The sequence below is a fragment of the Nansenia antarctica genome, assembly GCF_963989245.1.
Source record: "Nansenia antarctica genome assembly, chromosome: 11".
NCBI lineage: Eukaryota > Metazoa > Chordata > Actinopteri > Argentiniformes > Microstomatidae > Nansenia > Nansenia antarctica.
This window is the reverse complement of record NC_137681.1, coordinates 6,691,821-6,715,930: the sequence shown is the minus strand read 5'-3', so window position 1 is coordinate 6,715,930 and position 24,110 is coordinate 6,691,821. Positions and strand designations below refer to the sequence as shown.

General features: G+C 42.5%; 2 protein-coding genes across 2 annotated transcripts; both read right to left on the bottom strand.

Moving 5' to 3' along the window:
• Positions 1 to 486: 486 nt before the first annotated feature.
• dcakd (dephospho-CoA kinase domain containing) lies at positions 487 to 6,039 on the bottom strand. Its single transcript, XM_080541465.1, has 5 exons — positions 5,814 to 6,039; positions 4,798 to 4,910; positions 4,245 to 4,448; positions 2,386 to 2,473; positions 487 to 2,166 (listed from the first exon to the last, which is right to left on the bottom strand). Exons 2-5 carry the CDS (start codon positions 4,907 to 4,909, stop codon positions 1,881 to 1,883), a joined length of 690 nt encoding a protein of 229 aa, XP_080397591.1. The 5' UTR covers position 4,910; positions 5,814 to 6,039; the 3' UTR covers positions 487 to 1,880.
• Positions 6,040 to 7,617: 1,578 nt separating this feature from the next.
• On the bottom strand, positions 7,618 to 12,925 carry pus3 (pseudouridylate synthase 3). Its single transcript, XM_080541841.1, has 7 exons — positions 12,889 to 12,925; positions 11,658 to 12,098; positions 10,460 to 10,734; positions 9,698 to 9,887; positions 9,360 to 9,469; positions 8,277 to 8,449; positions 7,618 to 7,891 (listed from the first exon to the last, which is right to left on the bottom strand). Exons 2-7 carry the CDS (start codon positions 12,063 to 12,065, stop codon positions 7,641 to 7,643), a joined length of 1,407 nt encoding a protein of 468 aa, XP_080397967.1. The 5' UTR covers positions 12,066 to 12,098; positions 12,889 to 12,925; the 3' UTR covers positions 7,618 to 7,640.
• Between the last annotated feature and the right edge of the window lie 11,185 nt (positions 12,926 to 24,110).

Below are 24,110 nucleotides of genomic sequence, written 5' to 3'. Positions count from 1 at the left end.
ATTAACTCTGTGGTCCTACGATGAAAGAGGTGCCATCCACTGTGACCAGCAGCTAACTTTAGGACTGAGCCAAGTAGCCGTGCCAGCCCCACCTCCAGGTCTGCTGCGTGACCAGGAGAGGTCCAGCGCAGCGGCATTGTGATGTCATCCCCTGCCGTCACTCCAGCTGGCCTGACTGCGGCTAACACACTCCCACACAAACTGGCAAGGGCCAGAAACATACATATGGTATGGAATTACATACTTCCGCTAATATTCTAAAATAGATTTTTGGAGGAGGTGTAATTTGGTAAGAGGGGAAATATGGTGAGGGGGAAGTCTGGATGTGTCCATTTTATGTAGAAAACACAGAAACCAGAAAAACAAAAGAAAGTGGAAAGGGTATTAGGTTGGATAAAGAAATGTGCCTTTCAGAAGACAGAGGGTGTTGCCAGAGAATCAGGGTAGACAGATGAAGTTGAAGACCAGCTGATCTAACAGATAAAATATCTTTATTTCGTTCTTTGTACAGCCTTTAAGGAACAACAGTTGACTGGACATTCACATCAGACAGCTTCAAGTGTAAGAAAAGACAAGGGTCAATTCATCAAGAACGAATGTGCAACTTGCCTTATGTTTGTGCCTCATCTGCGAACTCTTTCCGCAACGTCTTGCAAATAAAGTGAGTCTGACTATAAATAGCCGGATTAATAGACAAATAAGATTGTGTAAAAAAAGAAAATATTGTTTTCTCTCTGTTAAATGACATCCCCAAAATTATCTTTTGATCATAGGCCTAAATAATAAACATGTCGCATTGGCGAACTATCCGTAAACTGCTTCAGTATTCCAAGTAAGGAACGATAATAAGGAAATTAGTAAGGAGCCATAGAACCGATAGCTAGTTATTTTCCAAAACGATACACGTAATCACTAAACTGGAGTTAAAAAGCGTAGGCCTAATTTAACCAAACAATAGGCTGAACTGTTTTATCTCCTCTACATTTTGTAATTCTCACCCGATACTGTTAAACTGTGTGATGAACAACCCTTCAGACAACACTACGCAATTGCATATGGCAAACAGCGATGACTTTTATGAATTAGGAGCTCTCTATAATGAGCCCCGTTTACATCAAACTGAAAACATTTTTCGCAGAGTTAGGTGTGATTTCCATCCACTGTGGGTGCTTTGTGAATGAGATGCATTTGTTTTTCAGGTAATTGTTAGGGTACAAAAACCTTGAGATCCTTTCGTAAATTCACCCTACATCGGTACATAGAAAGTCTTCATTTAATTCCGCACACAGTATTTAGAAAACTCTTTAGTGTTAATTCACATTGTTGGCGTGAAAAGTGGATTGTGAAATACATCCATGCATTCAGTGTATATATACGTTCATAACATAACTATTTTAAAAGATTACGGGTTTAATTTTTATAATGACATCGCATTCTAAAATTGCCGCATTTAAAACTCTCTCTAAATTCGACACAAAACTATTTAAATCTCACATGTCTTATATCATCAGTATTGCTTTTCAGCCCATACCCATCAGGGCAACAGCAGCTCTCGTACTGTGTTAAAATAGAAAAGCCATTTGCACTGAAAAAGCAATCTAATAGTGATTGACCACAAAGTGTCTTCTCTTAGCTTTTTTAAACACCCACTTAAGGAAAGCTAGAGACTTGTTTCCTGTCCTTGTTTAAAATCTAGCAAACATTCAAACATTTCGAGTGACTAGCTTAATGTGAATAAATGTAAAAGTCCTTTACGAAACACGTAACCAAAAAACATCCCGCCACTTCAGTAGCGAGTGCCTCGATATCAAGTCTCACAGATACTGCGTCGGCGTAGGGATTCTGGAACCCTCCACTCCTAGCGACTTTTAGGTCGGTCGCTAGGAGACCAGCAGCTTTGCGGCGTAGAGGAGGAATCCACCCAGGCCGGCGGCGGCTGCCACGGCGATGACCCTGACCAGCATGAACTCGATAGAGTCCTCCAGCTTGGTGTGCAGCCTCAGGACCTGCCTGTGGGTGTCCTCCCGGCTGCCTGAGTTCTCGATGACATGGTTGGCCAGGCCACGCTTCTCGTTGAGGGGCATCTGGGCGGCGACGCGCTGCTCGGCCTGCTCCGGGGTCAGCCCGTCCCTGTGCATCAGGCGGGACAGCTGGGTCACGGGGTCACTGGAGAGGAACACAACAACAAGGGAGTTTAGGAGGTTATTTGTGGTCAACGAACATTAGTAAAACGTCCCTCCGTTGGTTGCAATGTGCCTGAGTTCTTCTATTCATTACAAGAGCAGTTGTAGTGGACGAGAGGATGGAAAGGTATCCTGGTCCCTCCTAGACTAAAAGGTCTGTGTGAAGTACAAGCATGTTCTCAAGGTCAGAGGGGGGTCTTACCAGTAAACCACCACTGTGTGGTTGAGGAAGCGTGTCAGACGGCGCGTTTCGAAGAGCAGGGGCACGTCTAGCACGACATAACGATACCCTGGAGGGAAAGAGGAGCAGCCCTTCAAAATACAACACTCATACAGGGGGGAATTCCATCAACGTTGCTAAAGGAAAATCTAGGCTTAACATTTTTTTTTTCTTGCGAGACATAAAGAATTCCAGGCTTGTTCTGATATGTCTCGCCTTATCAATAATAAGCCTGGATTTTCCTTTAGCGACGTTGATGGAATGGGCCCCTGGTCTCGTTCTGTTGAAGCCCTTGGTAAACATATAATAAAGGCTAGATCAATCATCACAGCAACAAAAAAAGTAGTAGGTTTCTGATCGTTTGAACGTTGATCCGATCGCTACAAATGAGTTTGGTGCCACGCCTGTAGACCCAAACCGTTTCCGTGAGGAGGAATGCCAGACTGATATGTGAAGGGAAACAGAGGGTACTGAAGCGACCAGACCGATTCGGTTGTTAAGTCTGACGTCAAAAGTGACGTTTAGCAATTTCCGGGTCCAAACCAGAAATTCCCCGCACCAGAGTACCAGTGTACTACAGTGGTAGAATGACAGTTCAATCGTTTTTTAGACTCGGGGACAAGGGACACAGCACTTTCCCGTTTTCCCCATATTGTCAGGGTCTTTGAGCCTCGGAAAAGCGCTATATAAATATAATGAATTATTATTATTACTGTGGCATTTCGAAGACAGCGCCTCAGCCAACTTTGGACCCGGAAACACGTCACGACTCAACAACCGAATTCCCTCAGGCTAACACAGAGCCAGTTGTAGAAATTAGCCACTCAACATCCTGCTGAGATACTCCACACATGAGTATCCTGCAAATTGTGACACTTTAAATAACGTGAAACAATACTATTGTGCAATATGACAACCCTAGTCGTCTATCTGTACAGTATAGTACAGTGGATTGTGTACATAGCCTTTATTTATGTAAACCAGCTCCTTCCCTTCTTGTGATTTTTTTTTTTAAAGTTTTTTTTTCCCTTTTCCTAACACCAGGGGAGCCACCCCTCCTAAATGTCGTTGTTTGGTACCTGTACTGTAGCAATGACAATAAAGTCCATTCATTCATTCATTCATTCATTCATGATGTGTTCATGGCTTATGAGGCGTTTCATTCAGTGTTTCTATATTTTTATGCATAAGTAAAGAGAGTGAGTACTGATTCAAGTAGTTGCAGAAAACCCATCGTATCTATGTAACTGAGTAGTTCTTCGTCTACTGGATTTGAACCCGGATCACCCACATGAAAGACTAGGAGGTAACGCGACTAGGCATTAACTAGGGGAGCTAACACGTGACTTCAGGTCTCAAACCAGTTTAACCATCACACAAATGTTGTATCTGAACCACCTCTGTTACACCTAGCAGAGGGCTGGGTTAGCACACATCGTATTGACAAGGAAACTGATGGATAGGTGAGAGTAATTGGTTTGGAATGGACCTATTGCTAAGCTACGCCCCCTTCGAAAGAAAACTCTGACAAACAACACTCGCTCAAATTCTTCAGACAGTCATTGACTGACTGACCATGACTGAATGACATTCAATGACTTACAATGGCGGGAGTTAGCAAATTTCTGATTTCTGATTTACCACAGCAAGTAATAGGCATGTTTTTTTAAAGATGACAAGAATATTTTGTCTAGAAGCTTTTCACCATCAGATATTAGCGAGTTTTCTGCCTGTAGTGACTGTTGCTGTGATATGATTGGACAATTCCGATTTTGGGGCGTAGCTTAGCGATAGGTCTATTGATGCCCATACAAACAAACCAAACTTCTCTGTCCCCTAACCTCTGAGAAAGTAGAAGAAGATCTGCTTGAGCATGGCCTTGTGGATCTCAGGGTGGGTGATGGAGTTGAGCAGCCGGCGCTTGTCCTCGCTAGCGAAGATGATCAGGCCCAGCTTCTGCCTGTCGATCTCCCCGTTCTCCAGGAGGATCTCCGGGCCAAAGTGGCGCACGATCTTGCAATAGGCCGGGCTGTGGGGCTCCACCACTGCCAAAGACAGGACACGGTTACAACACATGACCAGGAAATGTGTGCAAATAGGGATACTGATGGTGAGTGAAACACGAAGACAGGGTACAGGATGTTAATCAAGAGTAATGAAGATGGTAAATTAAACTCAATACAGGGAGAAAGAGAGAGAGACAGAGGTGAGATGATGGAGGGGAGGATGAGGAGAGGGGGTGGTAATAATAATAATACATTTTATGTATGGGCGGGATTGGGCGCCTTTCAAGGCTCTCAATGACACCTTTACAAGACAGTTTAAAACCACAATAGAGGTAGGGAGGAGAAGAGAAGGAGAGACTTCTTTCCAATCAGATGCCACGTGTTGTACCTTTCCTAGCCACCACATCAGCATCAACGATGGGGCAGCCAAGCTCTCGTAGCAAAGAGGACACCGTGCTTTTCCCTGAGGCAATCCCCCCAGTCAGCCCCACCAGAAACATCCTAGAGATACACATTTCAGGGTTGATCAGGCCTACTTCTGACTCAATAATATACAATAATAATCAATCATAATAATATATTATTATAGGCCTAGGTAGGTATTATTGTGAAAGCTCTACACGAGATGATGTGCATCAAAACAAGGCTCCACTACGCCATCTACTGGTGATTTTAATAATTTACATGTACAAGACAAACGAAGTTGTTGTTTTCTGAAATTAATAAAAATGTCAGGATCCTCTAGCTGAAGCATGTTTCATACGGAATTACATAAATGATGGCCATGTCTGATATGACTGTAGCCAGTGAATCAATGAATCCTAATAAAGGCCTAGGCCAGGATGGCAGAATGGTGTTGCATAAACATGACATATTGTGAACTCTGGCTGACCCTCTGGACGCCTGGCGGTTCATTGCTGCCATGACCATGGATAGTTTAAATAAATACCGTTCTAATGATTACGGTAACATGGAGTTGGTACAGCTGGCTAACACATTGTTAACATAGATTGTTAATTAATCACATTCATTGCTAAACTAGTTGCAGAAGCACTCAAACTAGTTGAGCACCGTCAATGACATTCCGTGAGCTTAGAATGAGAAGGTTCTATCTCCGTTTAGAATGATAAGGTTCTATCTCCGTTTAGAATGATAAGGTTCTATCTCCGTTTAGGGCAGTTCAGAGATATTGAGCGTCAAAGTTTTTACATTCCATTATGTTTTGTGAGATGGAACCTTTGTATTTTATGAATTACTAACTCAAAAATGTCAACATTTTAAAAATAACACCACACAGGCATTAATAAACACCTAATGGATCAGATTATGTAAAAAAAAACTCGATTTTGACGTCACGATTCGGACATTGTAGTTACTCAATGCAATCCACAACGGTTCACTTACTCTTACTTGTTCCCTTTAACTCGATGGAAACCGTGCAAGGCAGAGGTCTGTGAACACGGTCAGCTATGTTGTGTAACTAACGACTTCCATTTACACAAATAACTCAATCGCACGATCGCTGCCATCGATATCTGGCACTTAGTTGTCAAATTATTTCTGTGGAACAAAAGACAAGTCCACTTTTGCAACAAGGGGTCTGAAGTTGTTGATTAGTCTGCTGGCTACAGAGTCTGGTTGGGATCTGCTCTGCCCTCAGTGCAACACTGGCTAACGTCCGATGTTACCTCGGGATTAACTCCTGCAAAGGTTCCTCCTGTCAAAGGTTCCTCCTCCTGACTCGAGTGAAATAAAAGCTTGATTCAGTCCGATTACTAATATAATAGGCTCACACGTGCATGAACTGCCTACAATTCATTTGGCTGAAAAATAAAACAAATAGACATAATTCTGTAGTCGGCTAACTATAAATCTATGAAATCATTCATTCCCACTGCAACCACCGCCCTGAACATTTTAAAATAGGAAGCACACTGTTTTTCTTTTAAACCACAACATTTTAGCATTTTAAATCATAATACTGTTTTTCTTACTATTATTTTCTCACTACATTTTATAAACACTGTTATATCTGTCTGTTTTTATTGTATGTATGTGACCTATGTGTGTTTTTAATGTGGATAACGTATTCATGAACTGCACAAAGCCTGTCAAAGGAGAATTTCTGTCACTCTGTGACAGACAATAAAGCAATCTTGAATCTTGAATCTTAACACAATCTACCTTATAAACATATCTGGGTACTAAGATAGATTTACTGCTATTATTCTCAGATGCTGCAGATCAGGGTCTACATTGTCTTACCATGTCAAAGCCAAGTCAAAACCAACACTACCACTACTTTTTTTCACAAGGTTTTTGTTTATGCAGGAGACTTTGAAACAAATTATGGTTTCAAACTCATTGAATGTAAATCCTTAAACCCTACAGATGTGGCTAGAATTTGTATTCTGTATCTGTGAAGGTGTATTCTGGCTGTCGGCTCATACATAGCACACTGTTAACCTTCATCTCACTGTGACTTATCAATATGAGAGTCTTGCACAAGACTGTCAATCCTCTCTCAAAACCACTTATTTCGGGCCAGCTGTGGCACAGGAGGTAGAGCCGCCGTCTAATGATCGCAAGGTTGGCAGATCGGTGGTTCAAGCCCCGGCTGGCCACAATTCGAAGTGTCCTTGGGCAAGACACTGAACCCCAAATTGCTCCCAGGCGCCTTGCATGGTGGCGCCTTGCATGGTAGCTTCCCGCCATTGGTGTGTGAATGAGAGGCCGTTGTAAAGTGCTTTGGATAAAGGCGCTATATAAGTGCAGTCCATTTACCATTTTGACGAGGGGAAAGGTTGCGCTCGGCATGAGCCGGAACACACCAACTGCCACAGATAAAAACACAACTTCTGGTGAGTATTACAACTTTCCGCAAGAAACATAACAAACAAGTAGGATCTTGAAGCAGGGTTTTATTCAGTGATATAATGTGGCCATTTGTTTTCTGTTTTGTCTAAGTATATTTTTGCAACTGGATAGAGAAGCCTCTGGTAGAGTGGCAGTTGCAACTAAGGATGATGGTGGTCACATGGTCAACTGGTCACATGGTCAACTGAATGACATCAGACAGTAATGGCTTGCTTTCTCTGTTTATTCTGGAGAGGCGTGTCTGTCATTTTATATATATAAAAAAAAAAAAAATGGTGAGGACAGATCCCACACCATTGGAAAATAAAACGTCTTTTTCATTCTTCCGTTGAATAACACATTGTTGGTTGCGACTTAAAAACTGGAGTCCGAAGGCGACACATCAGGGAGGACAGACGGACTGGGGGAATTATGGGAATGCTTAGACCGTTTGCCCTTGTGTACCACTTCACCGTTTTCCCCTTCCTCTCGCTCAAGCCTGCCTCTTTTAACGTAGCGTTCTATCCTGGACTCCAGGCTCTCAGCGCACGGTCGCTCCAGCAGGGGGCGGTAGCTCCTCCGTCTGGTCCCCTCCATCAGCCAGCAGTGGGGAGAGGAGACTCCACCTGTAGATGGAGGTGTGAGAGGAAACATTTGAGGGAGGATTTAAACCAAAAGGCCAGTTTGTAACATGAGTAGTAGTAGTGATAGAAAGGATAAACACTATTATCGTGCACTAAACTATTAACTAAACTACTATAACTAATTAAATTATACTCAGGAGTCAAATTGACATTTCTGTGAGATCGGTTTTGAGTGACGCTCCTTCGGCTTGAAAATCCTAATTCAGACCCTAAGCGTGTATCTTACCATACCTAGTTTTTGGTTATAGCTGTAACAACTCTTCAATGGTACTGCACTACTTATAGTAAATAGTATAGTAACTTCCTTCTGTATGCTGTGTCCCATCCTTATGTGTACACCTAGAAATGCTGAATACAATGGACTAACCCAACTTCTCCAGGCCTTGAATCATGCCGTGCAGGACCTGGGTTTTGACTGCAGTCTGTGTCCAGTTCTGTTGCAGTGTAGCCAGGGCGTAGTTCATCTCCTCAGCTTCGCGCCTCCAGCTCAGCCCCTCAAAATGGCAGTCAAACAGCACCAGGGGGAAGTCCACCGCCATGCTGGAAGGATTGTAATCATTGCAGTTACAGTTACAGCCCCAGGGTTCCTACAAGTTTCAACAAGTCTAATTTAAGACCTTTTTAAGACCTCTTTGGATATAATTTTAGACCTATTCGTGACACCGATTGCTTTTTGTCATCCTCAAGGTGATGAAATTAGGGATTTCACTGCCATACAGACAAAAAAGGAAGTAAATTGGATTATTTTTTTTGTTCCAGCTTGATTCATTTCCGCGTAAATAGATCTCGTTTTTAAGACCTAGCACCTCATTTTTAGACCGAATAACTGAAATTTGGGACTTAGGCCTTATAGATATGGATTGGATTGCTGGATTTTAGCCTTTACGGCTTTTTACGACCAGCGCGGGAACCCTGCAGCCCTTGCCCTCCCTCAACTCCCTGCATGACACCAGGGCTCTGAGGAGGGCAAGGAAGATCATGGCTGACCCCTTCCACCCCGGCCACGGCCTCCTCACCCTGCTTCCCTCTGGAAGAAGGTTGCGGCTGCCTAAGGCACTTAAGGCCCGCCACAGGCTCAGCTTCTACCCCTCAGCCGCCAGGCTGTTAAATGACTCTGGCTTCCCCCCCCCCCCCCCCCCGCCCCCAAGTCTGCCCAGGACTGAACTGGACTCACTGTAAAAAAACTCTGCACTGCACTTTACTTTATACCGCACTATCCAATGCACTGTTGTCTGTCCTGTGTTGTTGTTGTGTTGTCCTGTTTTTTGATATGTGAAAAAAGTATAAACGCACTTGCTGTGGTGACGAAGCAAATTCCTATATGTGTAATGCATAGTGGCAATAAACGTTATCTCAATCTCAATCTCAATCTCAATCTGTGTGGGGAATGTTTTTGAGGTGGTAATTTCAGTGTTTTTCTATGTCTGGTGTTAGCAATGCTTAAACTCACCTGTATTGAGGTTTCCTAGGCTGGATGTCGACATTCAAAAGTTTGTTCACAATCTCCGGGTCCTCTAACTTTTGTCCGACCAGGAGCAGGACTGCCATCATGCAACGCACCTGTAGGTGGCAGCAACACATCACCCAAGGGTGAGGAAGAAATATGTCACAGGTTTGGATTTAAAAAAAGATTTATGCAGAACAGTCCAAGACTAAATTCAACCCACCACCCTACCTTCAATTCTCTACGGTTTTGGCTGGCAACAACTTAAAGCCAATAGTGCCGCTGGTCACATTTGAGTTCATGACAAAACTTTCATAACATGAGGTTATCTTTCATTCTCACACCTGGTGGTAGAGGAAGGCCAGTCCTTTGATCTCAAATACGAAGAGGTCGCAAGGGTCTGAGGTGTGCTGCGTGTCGTCAGAACAGAGGATAGGCTGGATAGAGGCAGACAGTATAGTCCTCTGGAAGGTCAGAACTCCGTTACCCACGTCCATCTTGCACAGGTTCCGGAAGTCGTGGGTGCCTACGTATCTGTGGAGCAGGGAAGACGCTGGTGTTAGCAAACTGTCCTCCGAAACTGACCACTGGGGGGTTTTAAATTGTGACGCGATTGGGCCATCCCCTACCCAGCTCTGCTGCCTTCTGAAGGGCTAGAAAATGTGGCTTAATAGCCTCTGGGATTCAAACAACAAAGCCCCTTGTTTTGGTAAACAGCTGAGGGGAGGGGTTGGACTTTAAATGTAGCCACTCAAATTCATAGACGGAGCTATGGATGCAAGGACTGACCATTCAGGAGATCAACATAATAGGCTAGTTTGAACCGTGTGTTAAAGCTATACAGTGTTTGTTTAAAATCCCATTGTTAACAAACAACTGGTTAAAACAGGCCTATGGGTTCTGACGGGGGTTAGACAGTTGAACTAATCTCACAAGGAATGTATAAATTATAATCTTCAAGAATCAAATGGCTATATACAACTCATTTAAAAGTTCAAAAGTGGATGCTCCAATGGCAGTCTGCCCCTTTAAATCAGAATATAAACATTCTCCCCCTTGTGTAGTTGACTTGTTAACTTGTCTTCAAACTAATTTTGGCTCCTTACCGTTTTGCAGCCTCTGCCATCAACTCGACATCCAAAGCCCCACGAGGAAAGTAGTACCGGTACGTTCGGGACTGGCAGTCAAAGCGCGCGCTAAATCCCTCCGCCGCAGGCGACCAGTCTAGAACCCTGATGTCCTGGGGTAGAACTCGGTTCAGCATCTTCACATAGGGAAGCTCAGTGGCGTCTGCTTTGTTTCTGCCTGCCTTGTGATTGGCTGGGAGGGTCACTCCCAAGCCTTCACAAAACTGATTGGACCGCAAGTCTATGGATATGACCTAAAAACAAGGACAGTTTGGTCAGAATCAATATTAGGAGTTGAGTCGATACATAAGTCAATAAATGAATGGTCCAGTGACAAATATAGGCTAGTGACTTAACGTCCGTTTTCCCAAAATGGCGCTTTTCCACTAAAGTAGTAGTTCCACTAGTTCCAGTGCAGGCTTTTTTTGGCCCAAGCGCTGGTGGGGTTTTTTGGTGCGTTGGTTCTGTTTCCACCACCTGGGTGATTCTGAGGACTATGAGAGAGCAGCTTATGGTTTATATGGCACTTTCATGTTTTTTGTAACATACAAGCTGTGTCCCATAGACTAGCCTAGCCAAGCAATGGGAGGGCGCAGGGGCAGTACACATCACTCACCTACCCCTAGTCAGACAGCATCCTCCTCTATACAGTCCTTTGGACAAATAGTCAAGAGATATTGTCAGGTATTTAAATAAAACTGCTAAATGTCTCTTGCAAAGTAATTTCATAGAAAGTAAAGGGAGATAGCTGACTTTGACAACAACCAGAGTTGGAGCTAACGTTAGCTTGCTTCCATTGCATACCCCTTGAGTAGGTTTTATGCCTGCCAAAGACGACATGAGGAACAATCAGTGATTGATCAAACTGTGGCTTGGCAGGGTCATTTTTATTTAGATACATGAAAGTCTCCGACTCTATCTGGATGACTCTGGATAAAGAAGGACGCTATCCTAGCTAAACAACCCCAAATCATTCTCAGAGACGGAAACACAAAGGTCTGAGGCTTTAGGCCATGCAATAGTGCCGAAGTGACCATGGAATAGCGCCATTAGCGTGCGTCTCAGCGACCCAACCAATGGGTCAACACCAGGAACACCTACAGATTTCACTGTTGTAATGTAATCCATGTCCAAGAATTACATTCACTTCAGTATATCAACAGTGCAGTGATCTGACCTGGGAAAAGGCACTGACACCCTTGTCAGTACGACCACACCGGTGATAGTTGGAGCTCTGTCGATCCTGGATCAGTCGTGTCTTTAGGACAGCCTCAAAGAGCCTGGCCTCCACGGTGTTGTCTGTGTTCTCCTGTACAGCGAACCCCTGGTAGGCCCACCCCAAGTAGGCCAAGCGGAGGGCGACATGGCGTCGAGGGTGGACAGAGAAGTCAAACGGCTTCTCCACACCCCCTCTTTTCCCTTTCTTCTTGCCACCACCACTTTCATCCTGCTGTCCATCTTTCCCATCAGGACCAGTTTCGGTGTTCACTTCCGCATCTCTCAGGTTCTTCTCGCTGAGCTGTGTCTTCAGTTTCTCCACCTCTCCTTCCAGGTCTGTCACCCTCTGTAGCAAGTCCTGGGACATACTTCTAAGAGAGGAGCAAGTAGGAGAGCTTCTCTATAAAAATGAAAAAAACATGAAATTATGTTTCAATATTGACTTATTCGTAGACTTAAAGCTTAACAATTCATGACAAAGATATAGTTGCCTAGTTAACTCTCTACACAGAAGCCAAGCAGTAAACCTCATCACATGAGCCAGATAATGTAGCTAGCTAGAAATGTTAGCTGGATAACCTTGTCAACTAGTTTACAATCCACACCCTCTGCGACTGTACAAACTTAGTATCATTCATATCGTGAGTTTAGAATGATAAGGTTCTATCTCCGTTTAGAATGATAAGGTTCTATCTCCGTTTAGAATGATAAGGTTCTATCTCCGTTTAGAATGATAAGGTTCTATCTCCGTTTAGAATGATAAGGTTCTATCTCCGTTTAGAATGATAAGGTTCTATCTCCGTTTAGTATGATAAGGTTCTATCTCCGTTTAGGGCAGTTCAGAGATATTGAGCGTCAAAGTTTTTACATTCCATTATGTTTTGTGAGAAGGAACCTTTGTATTTTATGAATTACTAACTCAAAAATGTCAATTTTAAAAAATAACACCACAAAGGCATTAATAAACCCCTAATGGATCAGATTATGTAAAAAAAAAAAAAAAACTGTCTACATACACACACAAGCCAAGCAGTAAACCCCATCACATCAGCCAGATAATGTAGCTAGCTAGAAATGTTAGCTGGATTATACCTTGTCAACTAGTTTACAATCCACACCCTCTGCGACTGTACAAACTAGTATCATTCATATGTTGAGAACAGAATAATGTCAATACCATAATGTCTTACCTGTTTACTGAGTCTTGTAACCTTGATCGCTAAAGCTTGCAGCATTCCCTGAATGAAGCCACGTCTCATGTGCTGTTGTCCATGCTGTTAAGGAGGTGCTTCCTCTTCTTCTTCTTCTGTTGGGTTTAACGGCAGCTGCTTGCATCCTTGGTGTTGCATTACCGCCATCTGGCGGAGTTAGTGGAAAAGAAAGAATGAATGCGTAAAAGAATAAATAAATATAGAAATGTATTTCGTTATACTGTGTGTATTCATTCATGTATTTGTTCATACATTCATTTATGTATCTATATATTTATTGTTAATTTTGACAGACTTGGTCCTCCATAAGTTAGTTACCTCCTGACCTACAGTGTCGGGTTTGTCAGATTCTCCCTATCATCAGTCCTGTTCTTTTAAACCAGCCTATTCTATTTTGTTGAGACTGAAATAGGTATTTTAAAATACCATGTAAAATACCACTTTAAATCCAACTTTGACAAAATAACATGACACGACTGAATATTCGAGGTTTTTTAATTCTTTTTTTCGACTGGAGCTTCGAGAGCTAACCAAATTACGCATGGAATAATAAGTAGTGTTAAACAAGTGTATGCAAAGCTGAAACATGTTCGTCAGCAACAACCTGACATAGTTTTACTCTTGTGTGATAATCGTGGCTGATAAGCCGGTATCATTGCTGAGCATTATGAACCAAGAGTGTGGTTTATTTTGATATCATGTGAAAAGTTCAGGTGGAAGTGTTGTATACGCGCAGCGCAATGAGAATGGTTTCTATGTACAGTTTCAGCACTTGATCCCGACCCTATCCTTCCGCACAATGAGCATTTCATCAACATGTTTGCTTTAATCAATCCATTAGTTTCAAAAGGTTTAAATAGTCTATGAGAAAGATGAATACGAGAGGTGGACAATCAAATGCATATCATTTATGTATGTAAGGTTTTAGCAAACATATTTTGTTCTCTGTGTAATCTCCAAAATATATAAACATTGTGAATTGAAAACTAGCTAGATAGGATACTCTAGAACACAATACAAACGATGTCGCACAATAAATAAGTTGCGTCACTAACGGGCACTCTGTTGCATGACGTCATAGTTACAGCGTCACACAGGTCACACACATGGAGCGGCTCTGTCTCGCCTCTGTTCTTCGCTGTCTCTATGTGAGAACACAACATGTAACATTGTAAGAATTAGAGGGTTTATGCTAATGGTAATTTATTATTTCCCTGTTGACATTAAGAACAATATACTTCTGGGATTACTATTTTAATTGGTTGACTCGACATGTAATCTAATATCATCTAAATATAGATATTGTACATGGGCCTTAACGTATGGCATCCATTACTTCACAACACTAAATACATGCAACATTGAGGAAGCGCCTAGTCGACAGGATGGAGGTTTGTAACACTTTAACATCTATTTGTCTGAAATGTGTCTCTCAGCCAGGGTTGCCAGATGGGCTGGTTTTTGGTGGATTTAGCTGTTATTAGACTGTGGTTAGGCTGGAAATTGTCAATTCCATCTGGCAACCCATGCTCTCAGCAGTAAAAAATACATAAATAGATGATATATATATATTTAAATCAAGGTTTATTTATCATGTGCACAGGATATATCTGTAAACGTACAATGCCTACATCTATATAATCCTATACATTCCCATCTCAAATTCACCCACTTATCTTCAGGTTACCTACGACCCAGTGGGACAAGGCAGCGAAGACACAGATCCCCATGAGGAGGATCCTAAGGAGGAGGAGATGTTCCAGTCATCTCCACCACGCAGAGAGGGCGAGGCTGTGGACTCAGAGGATGGCAGTGAGGAGACGGGCCAGAGAGATGGAGAGAGGGAGTCCAACACCAGACTCCAAGAATCTGAAGAGTCCCCGAGTAACCTGGAGGAAGTACTGGATTCTCTGTGAGTGACATTTTAAAGATGTGTGAATATTGTGTATGGTAAATGGACTGCACTTATATAGCGCCTTTATCCAAAGTGCTTTACAACGGCCTCTCATTCACACATTCACACACACATTCACATTCACACACCAATGGCGGCAAGCTATCATGCAAGGTGCCGGGTCGCTCACTGGGAGCAATTTGGGGTTCAGTGTCTTGCCCAAGGACATTTCGACATGTGGCCAGCTGGGGCTCGAACCGCCGATCTGCCAACCTTGCGATCATTAGACGGCGACTCTACCTCCTGCTATATGTATCCAACAGGCATCGTCACTCAGTGATGTGTTGAATATTTTGAGACTCTTGGATACTGTACATATTCCCAGCTTTATAAATCCTGTGTGTGTCCTGTACTCAGCTCTGCTCCTGGTGTTCAGAGAGCACATGAAATGCAATGCTGTGCAGAATAACATGAATGTTGGTTGCTCTGAAAAAAACTACCTGTTCCATTGAGAAACACAGCTGCTGTTTAAAATGAAAGCTTTCTGTGGACACGACCCCTTAAATGCAGTAGCATTTTGTGAAATCAATGCAAAGCTGTAAGACGAAAGATTGATAATTAATCAAATAAACATGTCAGGTTCTGGTAACTTTTCAGTCTGGCTACAAATGCAACTGTAGGCATATAGCCTAATGAATTTGGGAGTAATATTTTGTGAGGGAGGTTTGTTATGCAGCATAATTTAATACTGTAACTTGGCTTATATCAATAGGGAAACCAGAGTTGTGCAACCTTGGTTTATACCCCTTTATAGTCTCATTAGCAACCATTTCATCATTTGTCTGGGCAAATATTTAGTTTTAGCCTAGTGGTAAAATGTGTGTTTGAATTAAAGGCGTCTTAGTAAAAGTGTTAGTACAATAGTAACCTAATGGTGGCCTCATTATTTTTATATTTGCACCAAGAGAAAAGCCTCCTAGTGAACAACAGGGACACAGCACTGTAAAACACAGATGTTTATGAATAAACATCTTACTTCATTCTCAGATTTCTCCATCACTCTCCTTTTATAGAGGGGCCCTACATCATACGTGGGGGCCAACATGTTTACTGTACACTTGTGTGTTGCTGTTTTGTTTATTTTCAGTTGAATAAGGGATAAGGGATCGCCTACATTTAGGGAGGACACTCGTCTTTAGTCGTTTCTACTGAGGAATAATTGAGCTGAACGTTAAGTTGATGCAAAAGAGATGTGAAATATTTAAATGTATATGTTACGGTACATGTGGGAATACGGTACATGTGGGAAAACTAGGGTTAGGTGCTACGTCAACTTGGTACATGCTGGCATGTCTAACCCTAACGCTAATCCTAATCCTAACCCTAACCCTAACCCTAATCCTAACCGTAGCACCTAACCCTAACCCTAGTTTTCCCACATGTACCGTATTCCCACATGTACCGTAACATTATATATTCCATATCTGAATGAGCTGAATATTCTGTGATTGTAAATTTTTTTGTAATTTTTTGGGTGAAATTGTCAGAACTCACTCACCTATGTATTGTTTTATTGTCTCTTATAAGCCTTTTGGAAGGTGCATAATACTAAGATAGATACAAAATCAATCAATCAAACATCTAAATCAGCAGTTGTTCAGCAGTGCTAATTCAGCAATGTGACTGATTATATTCTGTTAATTGGACATAAAAAAAGATTTCAGAGGAACTAGTTGGATGACATTGATCCTTCTGACCTCTGTATGACCGCTGTATGACCGCTGTATGACCGCTGTTTGACCGCTGTTTGACCGCTGTTTGACCGCTGTATGACTGCTGTATGACCTCTGTATGACCGCTGTATGACCGCTGTTTGACCGCTGTTTGACTGCTGTATGACCGCTGTTTGACCGCTGTTTGACCGCTGTTTGACCACAGGGGCATCGGTCAACTGGAGGACCTGGCCACCATGGGTGCGGAGGAGCCGCTGTCTGACTCTCATGTTGAAGGTGACATATGGACATATGGACTTTGGTGTGACAGCCGTGACATACTGCGCTGAATACTGAATACTGTACATCATTTGTTCGCTATTTAAGTCTAATGTATTATTATTATTATTATTATTATTATTATTATAATCATTCATGTGGTAATGTAGTGTCAGATGTTCACAAAAGGGTGTCAGAAAAAGGGAAACGTTCTTTAAATAGTGTCTATAAAAAAACTACATTTAGTTGTAATAATAATAATAATAATAATACATTAGACTTATATAGTGCTTTTCTAGACACTTTACAAACTGAAAAGATTGAGTAGTAATAATAAAAAGAAACAAAAAATAAATAAAATAAGGTATAGGGGCCTAATTAAGGTAGTGCTGGGGACACATGGGAAGGGGAGGGGGAGAGGGTTAACTGGTGAAGGCGAGCTTGAAGAGGTGGGCTTTGAGGGCCTGTTTAAATGTTGGGAGGGTGTTGGCCTGTCTGATGCGGTATGCTCTTCTTTGTCCCAAAGCGTTCCAGGCGGTGTTTGAGCTGTTCGCCACCAACTCCCCCGGCTACATCGATGCAGTGGGGCTGTCTGCCTTACTAGACTCAGTGGATATCAGGCTCAGCCCTCAACAGATAGAGGTTTCCCTACAGAGGGCGGATTACAATGGTGAGGTCACTCACAATATCTCATATCTACGACTAAACTGCTACAGCGTTTGTCAACTTGGTTCTTGGATATATATTGGTGTTGAAGCTCAACACCAACGCAGGTCATTCAACTGTAGCAACACCTCACAAAGCAGGATCAAGCAGTTGTAAATATAAAAGCCATCGTTTTGCAATTCAGTTTTCCCATCTGTCATATTCTCAACGTTTACTTTCAGGGAACGGGAAGGTGGGCTTTCAGGACTTCCTGTCTCTGATGACTGACAGTCAGAAATTCACTAGATGTGCCAAAGGTAAACAACTACTGTATATCTATTATAGGGATAGAGAGACTTGCCTTGCTAGCATTGCATTTGTATGCCTACAAAATGCTACAAACTCCAGAAACAGTTGATCTTCAAATCTATTTGGATCCAGTTATTTTGGATTGAATGAAAATCACACCGGAAAAACGTTCTCTCTCTCTCACACTCACTGTAGCTGAGCCCTCAGACCCCTCTCTGACGGTGGAGGAGTCGGACACGGTTTTCTACAGGGCCTTGAATAAGATTCTGGATGCCAGACTCATTCCCAGCACTGCCACTGGGGAGATAGTCCGGTAAACAACACATTTCTCATCATACCAGACCATCCTTCCTTACATAGCCCCTACTCCCTAGGCCTTACTCCCTAGGCCTTACTCCCTAGCCCCTACCCCGTAGTCCCTAGGCCTTATTCCCTACTCCCTAGCCTCTACTCCCTAGCCCCCTACTCCCTAGCTCCTACTCCCTAGCCATTAGTCCCTACTCCCTAGCCCCTACTGTCTAACCCCTACTCCCTATACCCTACTCCAGGGTGCCGCCATACCCCACCAGTCACAAGTAAATAGCCTCCCTTGTCTTGGCTTTGTTGTTTACATACAGGTACTACCATAAGAAGTCGCTACGCCATGTTTTGCGGTCAGCACCGCAGGAGGTGCTGGAGAATAAAGACAGGGGTCATGTGATCACGTACTACGCCAAGGGGGCCCATCTAGTGGGGCTGCAGCCCAAGCAGCTGATGAAGTACATCAAGCCGCACGGTGAGACGGATGTCTGAATGATATACTGTATACATATGGGGAACGTATGAAAAACGCAGTAGACATCTCAAAAACTGTCTGTTTTACTGATTTTCTTGCTGTTTTATGCATTCTATTAACACTAGAACAGCCATGAGGGGTCATTTGACCCCTGTGAGTAAAGAAACATGTTTATATCTTTGCACTCGATCACATTTCAGGACCCTCCTTTCATGACTTTTCCTAGATATGTCCGTTCTACCACCCAGTATCCTTACATTTTCTAAATCACATCAGGATAAGCTAGTATGAAGATATTTAGCAATTTTTCTGGCAGGCTAATTTACAAGCGGCCAACTAGTGTTCGTTGTGTGTATAAAGCAGCTTGAGCATTGTAAAAGAGGCGGCTCTTTTAGTAGGTAAAAAAGGCACAGCTGTTCTAGTGTTAAATATCTTTATTGGGAATGTATTAATGCTTCTATTTTCGCAGCTCCAAGCGCAAGTCCTTACTCCAAGCGGCCCAGCCTGAGTTTGGGGACAACTGGTAAGTCACTGGGGACAACAGGTAAAAGAGTCCTCACACAGAACCGGTCTGCCAAGACATGGAAGACAGTGGAGATTGAGGAGCGCATTAGACAGGTATGTTGAATGTCTGTACAGGCTGACATATTTTTGCTCTTGCTCTCTCTTGTCTCCCCCCTCTCTATCTCTTTCTTTCATTCCCTTTTTCTCAAATTGTACGTTTATCTTTCTCCCATTTTTCTCCCTCCCTCCTACGGCCTCAGTTGTCAGTCAAACACCCGGGGAAGGAGACGAAGGACATGATCACGCCAGTTAAGATCAAGGTCGACCTGCAGGTGAAGGACAGGAAGCGCCTCACCTACGATGACATCAATCAGATACGCCGCAAGGTACCCCGGATAGACTACACTATCACATCATGTTAACATGTCTCTAGCACCCTACTACCCTAAGCACCGTAAAGTAGGCCTATTGAGTATTAAAGCCTGCATTATCTGATGATCAGATGATTTTTCTGCAGCTCCCGTGAGAAATTCACGTTCTCACATTCTCTCTCTCTCTTCCTCTCTCTCTTCCGCTCTCTTCCTCTCTCTCTTCTTCTCTCTTCCTCTCTCTTCCTCTCTCTTCCTCTCTCTCTCTTCCTCTCTCTTCCTCTCTCTCTCTTCCTCTCTTCCTCTCTCTTCCTCTCCCTCTCTCTCTCTCTCTCTTCCCCTCTCTCTCTTCCTCTCTCTCTCTTCCTCTCTCTTCCTATCTCTCTCTCTTCCTCTCTCTCTCTTCCTCCCTCCCTCCCTCCCCCCACCCCCTGTTCTGTCCAGACCAAGGAGGGTCTGAGCACCTACCTGGAGACGCTGACCCAGTACAAGCAGCGGGACGCCTGGGCCTCGTGGGGCTCTCTGCAGGGCTCCTGCACGCCCCTGGGCCGCAAGGCCTTCCCCGACACCTTCTCCACCTACAGCTGGAGCTGGAGCGGGTGCAGGAACATGCTGAAGCACCGAGACCTGGAGGAGAGGGGCTTCGCTGCCACCTAGACCATTAGATTTGAGAGTTTAATTGCAAGTTGAGGTGTCCATCCACCGCAAGTGGCATAAAGCTTTTCAAATAATGCTGCACATTTCAATCAGGACTCATATGAATGATATGTTTCATACTTGGATGTTAATGAAAAGTACTTTTTACAGCTTTGCTATCTTCAATTGTTGAGTCTATCTTTATGCATGTGTGGGTTAGCTTGACTGGCCAACTTGTCCTTCTTTGCCTGACAAAGGAATTCAGGCGTGACAGAATGACAAGATAAAGGGAGAGTATTTTGGATACTGGCATTCTTGCGAGTCATAACATCCCAGGCAAAATTAGATCAGAAGCAGCAAGTTCTCATAGTCTGCACATGATTGATGATCAACTGACTCAGACTCCATCATTCCCATCATTAAATAGTGCTAGCGTTATAGTCTCCTTAGAGAATTTGAGTTTTTGGTTGCCGTTTTTGGAGTGAGTTATCAAAGTGCTCTGAACATTGATACCAATCTATGATGGAAGTTATAACATGGAATATGTCTGATTGTGGCAAAAAAGCTACTTCTCTCTTATTATTTGCTTTTTAATTGTAAACAATGAATGTATCTAACCTAACCTACCAAGAAAGTATTTGATATGGAAATCAAAGTCACTTTAGTGGGCCTTTAATGGTAGGCTTAAGGCTATTTCTTTTTGTGGGGGATATGTTTTGTGAAACTGTAGGCTACTTAGACTGGATGATGCCATACAAATTAATAGCATAGCAATATCCACTTAGTCCAATTAAAGACCGAGGATGGGGTTTATCCAGTATTCCATGGTGTCTGTTTCTATACCAGCGGTGTTGGTCAAGAGGTAAAGGGGCATCCATAGGCCTATTGACAACTGTTCATCTGGCCCGCCTGGGTCTCACTTGACGGGGCGGCTGTGGCTCAGGAGGTAGAGCCGGCGTCTAATGATCGCAAGGTCGACGCTTCGATCCCCGGCTGGTCACGTGTGTGAATGGGTGAATGAGAGGCCGTTGTAAAGCGCTTTGGAATAAGGCGCTATATATATATATATATATATATATATATATATATAAGTGCAGTCCATTTAGCATTCCGTTTACTTGATGAAGTTACATGGCCATCAATGTGATAGATTGTCCAATTGGCACACGGTTAATAGTCCATTTATCTTGTCACAAGAGATTGATTAATTGATTAATCATATACTATATGGGTAAGCAATCACATGTATTACAACTTCTCTGTATATATGGTAAATACTGAGCATATTAAGTAGTAATCTCTAGAGTGTATGGCCCAATCCTGTCCAGGGGAGGGTGCCATTCTACTAGTACGTCACCCCCCAATCTCACAACAACATTGAAGCCTGTTTAGGAATTTCAGGGGCTATTTTTAATGGGCTGTGGACTGGGACCCCATATGTCTCAGAGTTTGTGGGAACCAGGATGGCCAACCCATTAACATATTTGGAATGCCCACTCTGAAAGAGAAAACAATGCCCTTCCCACTCATTGCTTTTCCTGTTTGGAATTCTTTGGAATTTGTTAAAAACTTTCTGTGATTTCCTTCGGATAAAGATAATTAGTGTGTAGAAACAGGAAGGGGTTATTTCCAAGTTATGCACTTCTGTAGCTCTGTGAGCTCAATGGGGTGAAATATTATAGACCCAAGTGGATCCATAGAAAAAGAAAGGTAGAATGGACTTTGTGACATTACTTTTTTCTTTTTGGCAATGACTGATGGATAGATGATTCACTTACTTAAGACAAATGTATTTTTTGTAGGCCTAAAGTTTTAAGCCTTTACCTTAAGTCGCTTTTGGGTAAAGCCGTCTGCTAAATGCCAAAACATGTAAACATACAGAAGATATACATTGCATTTACTAACAAAAGATTCTCACGTTTATCAGATATGTGTTCCTTTGGGAAGAGATTGGCTCTCAAACTATTACTGGTAGTTTTGGTCATAATATGGTCACTTCCCCTTAACAACACAGAGATCAAAGAAGAGTAAGGGCGCCCAGCTTGCAATGATTATACTCTCACTGTGTTTAACATGGGACATCAATCACTGTGCGTTCCCTCTAGTGGACATGTTTATTAGCTGGACTGAATCAAATGCTCATGAGCTTAAACAGTCCCAACATCTGGAACTGTTTCAGTCGGTCCCAAGTAATGTTGTTCCATTTTCTTTCTTGTCCCCTCTCTGTCCTCTCCAGCTCATTTAGCCAAGTATTAATGCATGATATTCTTTTTTGTTATTTCGGTAAATTCTACAGTTGGTATTTTTAAGCCGCTATTATTGTTACTTTCTTGAGCAACTATGGGAACTGTTTTGGTTTGTTTTAACAGATGGTGCGTCATCTTACTTACCTCATAAATCATTGGTTGTTGGTTAAAGAAAGTTATGTGGTATATTACCAATGATTATCAATGTGTTCTGCATAGAATAGAATACATTGATTTGATAGTGGCATGTTGCTGCCAGCAGTAGGCCTATGAGATGACTATTTCCATATTGTAATGAAAATAATTGTCTGAGTTCGCATAAAGCTAAAACAACTGTTAAGCTATACATATGTATGAGAAAGGGGTACCAATAGCCAGCTATCAAGAAGAGGACCGTCCACAATTGTAATCACAAGACACACCCATAAATAGCATCCTTTGGATTTCAAATGAGCCTGCCATCCACAACACCTATCTTACCTCAGAGTAGAATAAACTGCATACAGTGATTGATTGATTTGATAGTGGCATGTTGCTGCCAGGAGTAGGCCTATGAGATGACCATGGCCATTATTGTAATGATGAAAAGAATTGTGGGGGTTCCCACAAAGCTAAAACAACTGTTAAGCTATACATATGTATGAGACAGGGGTACCAATGGCCAGCTATCAAGAAGAGGACGTTCCACAATTGTAAGACACACACATAAACAGGAGCCTTTGGAGTTAAAATGAGCCTGCCACAACTTCTTAGTTCACTGGTACCAACTATAATACATTAGAACTCCTATAAAAATAACAAGAATAATATAAACATTGATTAAAAAAATAAAATAATAATAATAATAATTGTAGGAGTGACGGCAAAACAACAGTGTTTAAACATGGCTGGAACGCCATGAATTATGAATGTCCTGTCTTGCTAGCGAGTGGTCACTATATAATAATAATAATAATAATAATAATAATAATAATAATAATAATAATAATAATAATAATAATAATAATAATAGCACATTTAATACAGTGGTCCATAGCTCAAAGTGCTTTACAGAGACTCCACCAGCTGATTCTTTTGACTAATCTAATAAAAAAAACAAATACACAACCAGCGTCAATGATCCGTCATTGGAGGACAACTTTTCCTAGAGCAGTTTCAGGGAATCAGTGGGTATGAGATTCATTAATTGATTACCATTATTTCCCATGTGTTTTCACACACTAGGTTTGACAAATAAAGAAAGCAGTCCTACTCGCTCTCCTAGATTCCTGTGATGTCATGCACAAAAGATTGCCAAACAGAAGCCGCTGATCACGGTGAAGACTGTTTCTGGTTAGAGTTGCGTGTGCATGGGGAGTGAGGTGGATAAATCATATTGATGTATTATGATAGTTGCTTGGTTGTACCTGGCCTTGTGACCCCTGTGTAGCAGATGTCTTGGAGACTGGTGCCAGGTAAGCATTTAGGTTAGTTCACAGGGATCTCTCTCTTCGTTTCTCTCATTTGTTTTCTTGGTCTTCCCTTTGATCTCTCTTTCTCTCTCTCTAGTTTGTTTATATCCCTCATTCTCTTTCTTTCATTAATCTCTCTCTCTCTCTCTGTGTTTGTGTGTTTATATGTCTGTCTGTTTGTCTGTATTTTTATTTGTCTGTCTGTCTGTCTGTCTCTCTCTGTCTCTCTCTGTGTCCCCTCCTGTTTGTTCTCTGTGCTGTGTAATTGGCTCTGATAAACCTAACAGTTTCCTGTGGTGGGCAGTGGCTGCTTGTGTGCTGATTGTGTGAAAGGGATAGTCTGAGTGCAGTCTGTTGCTCGGACACGCTGTGTGAACTAGGG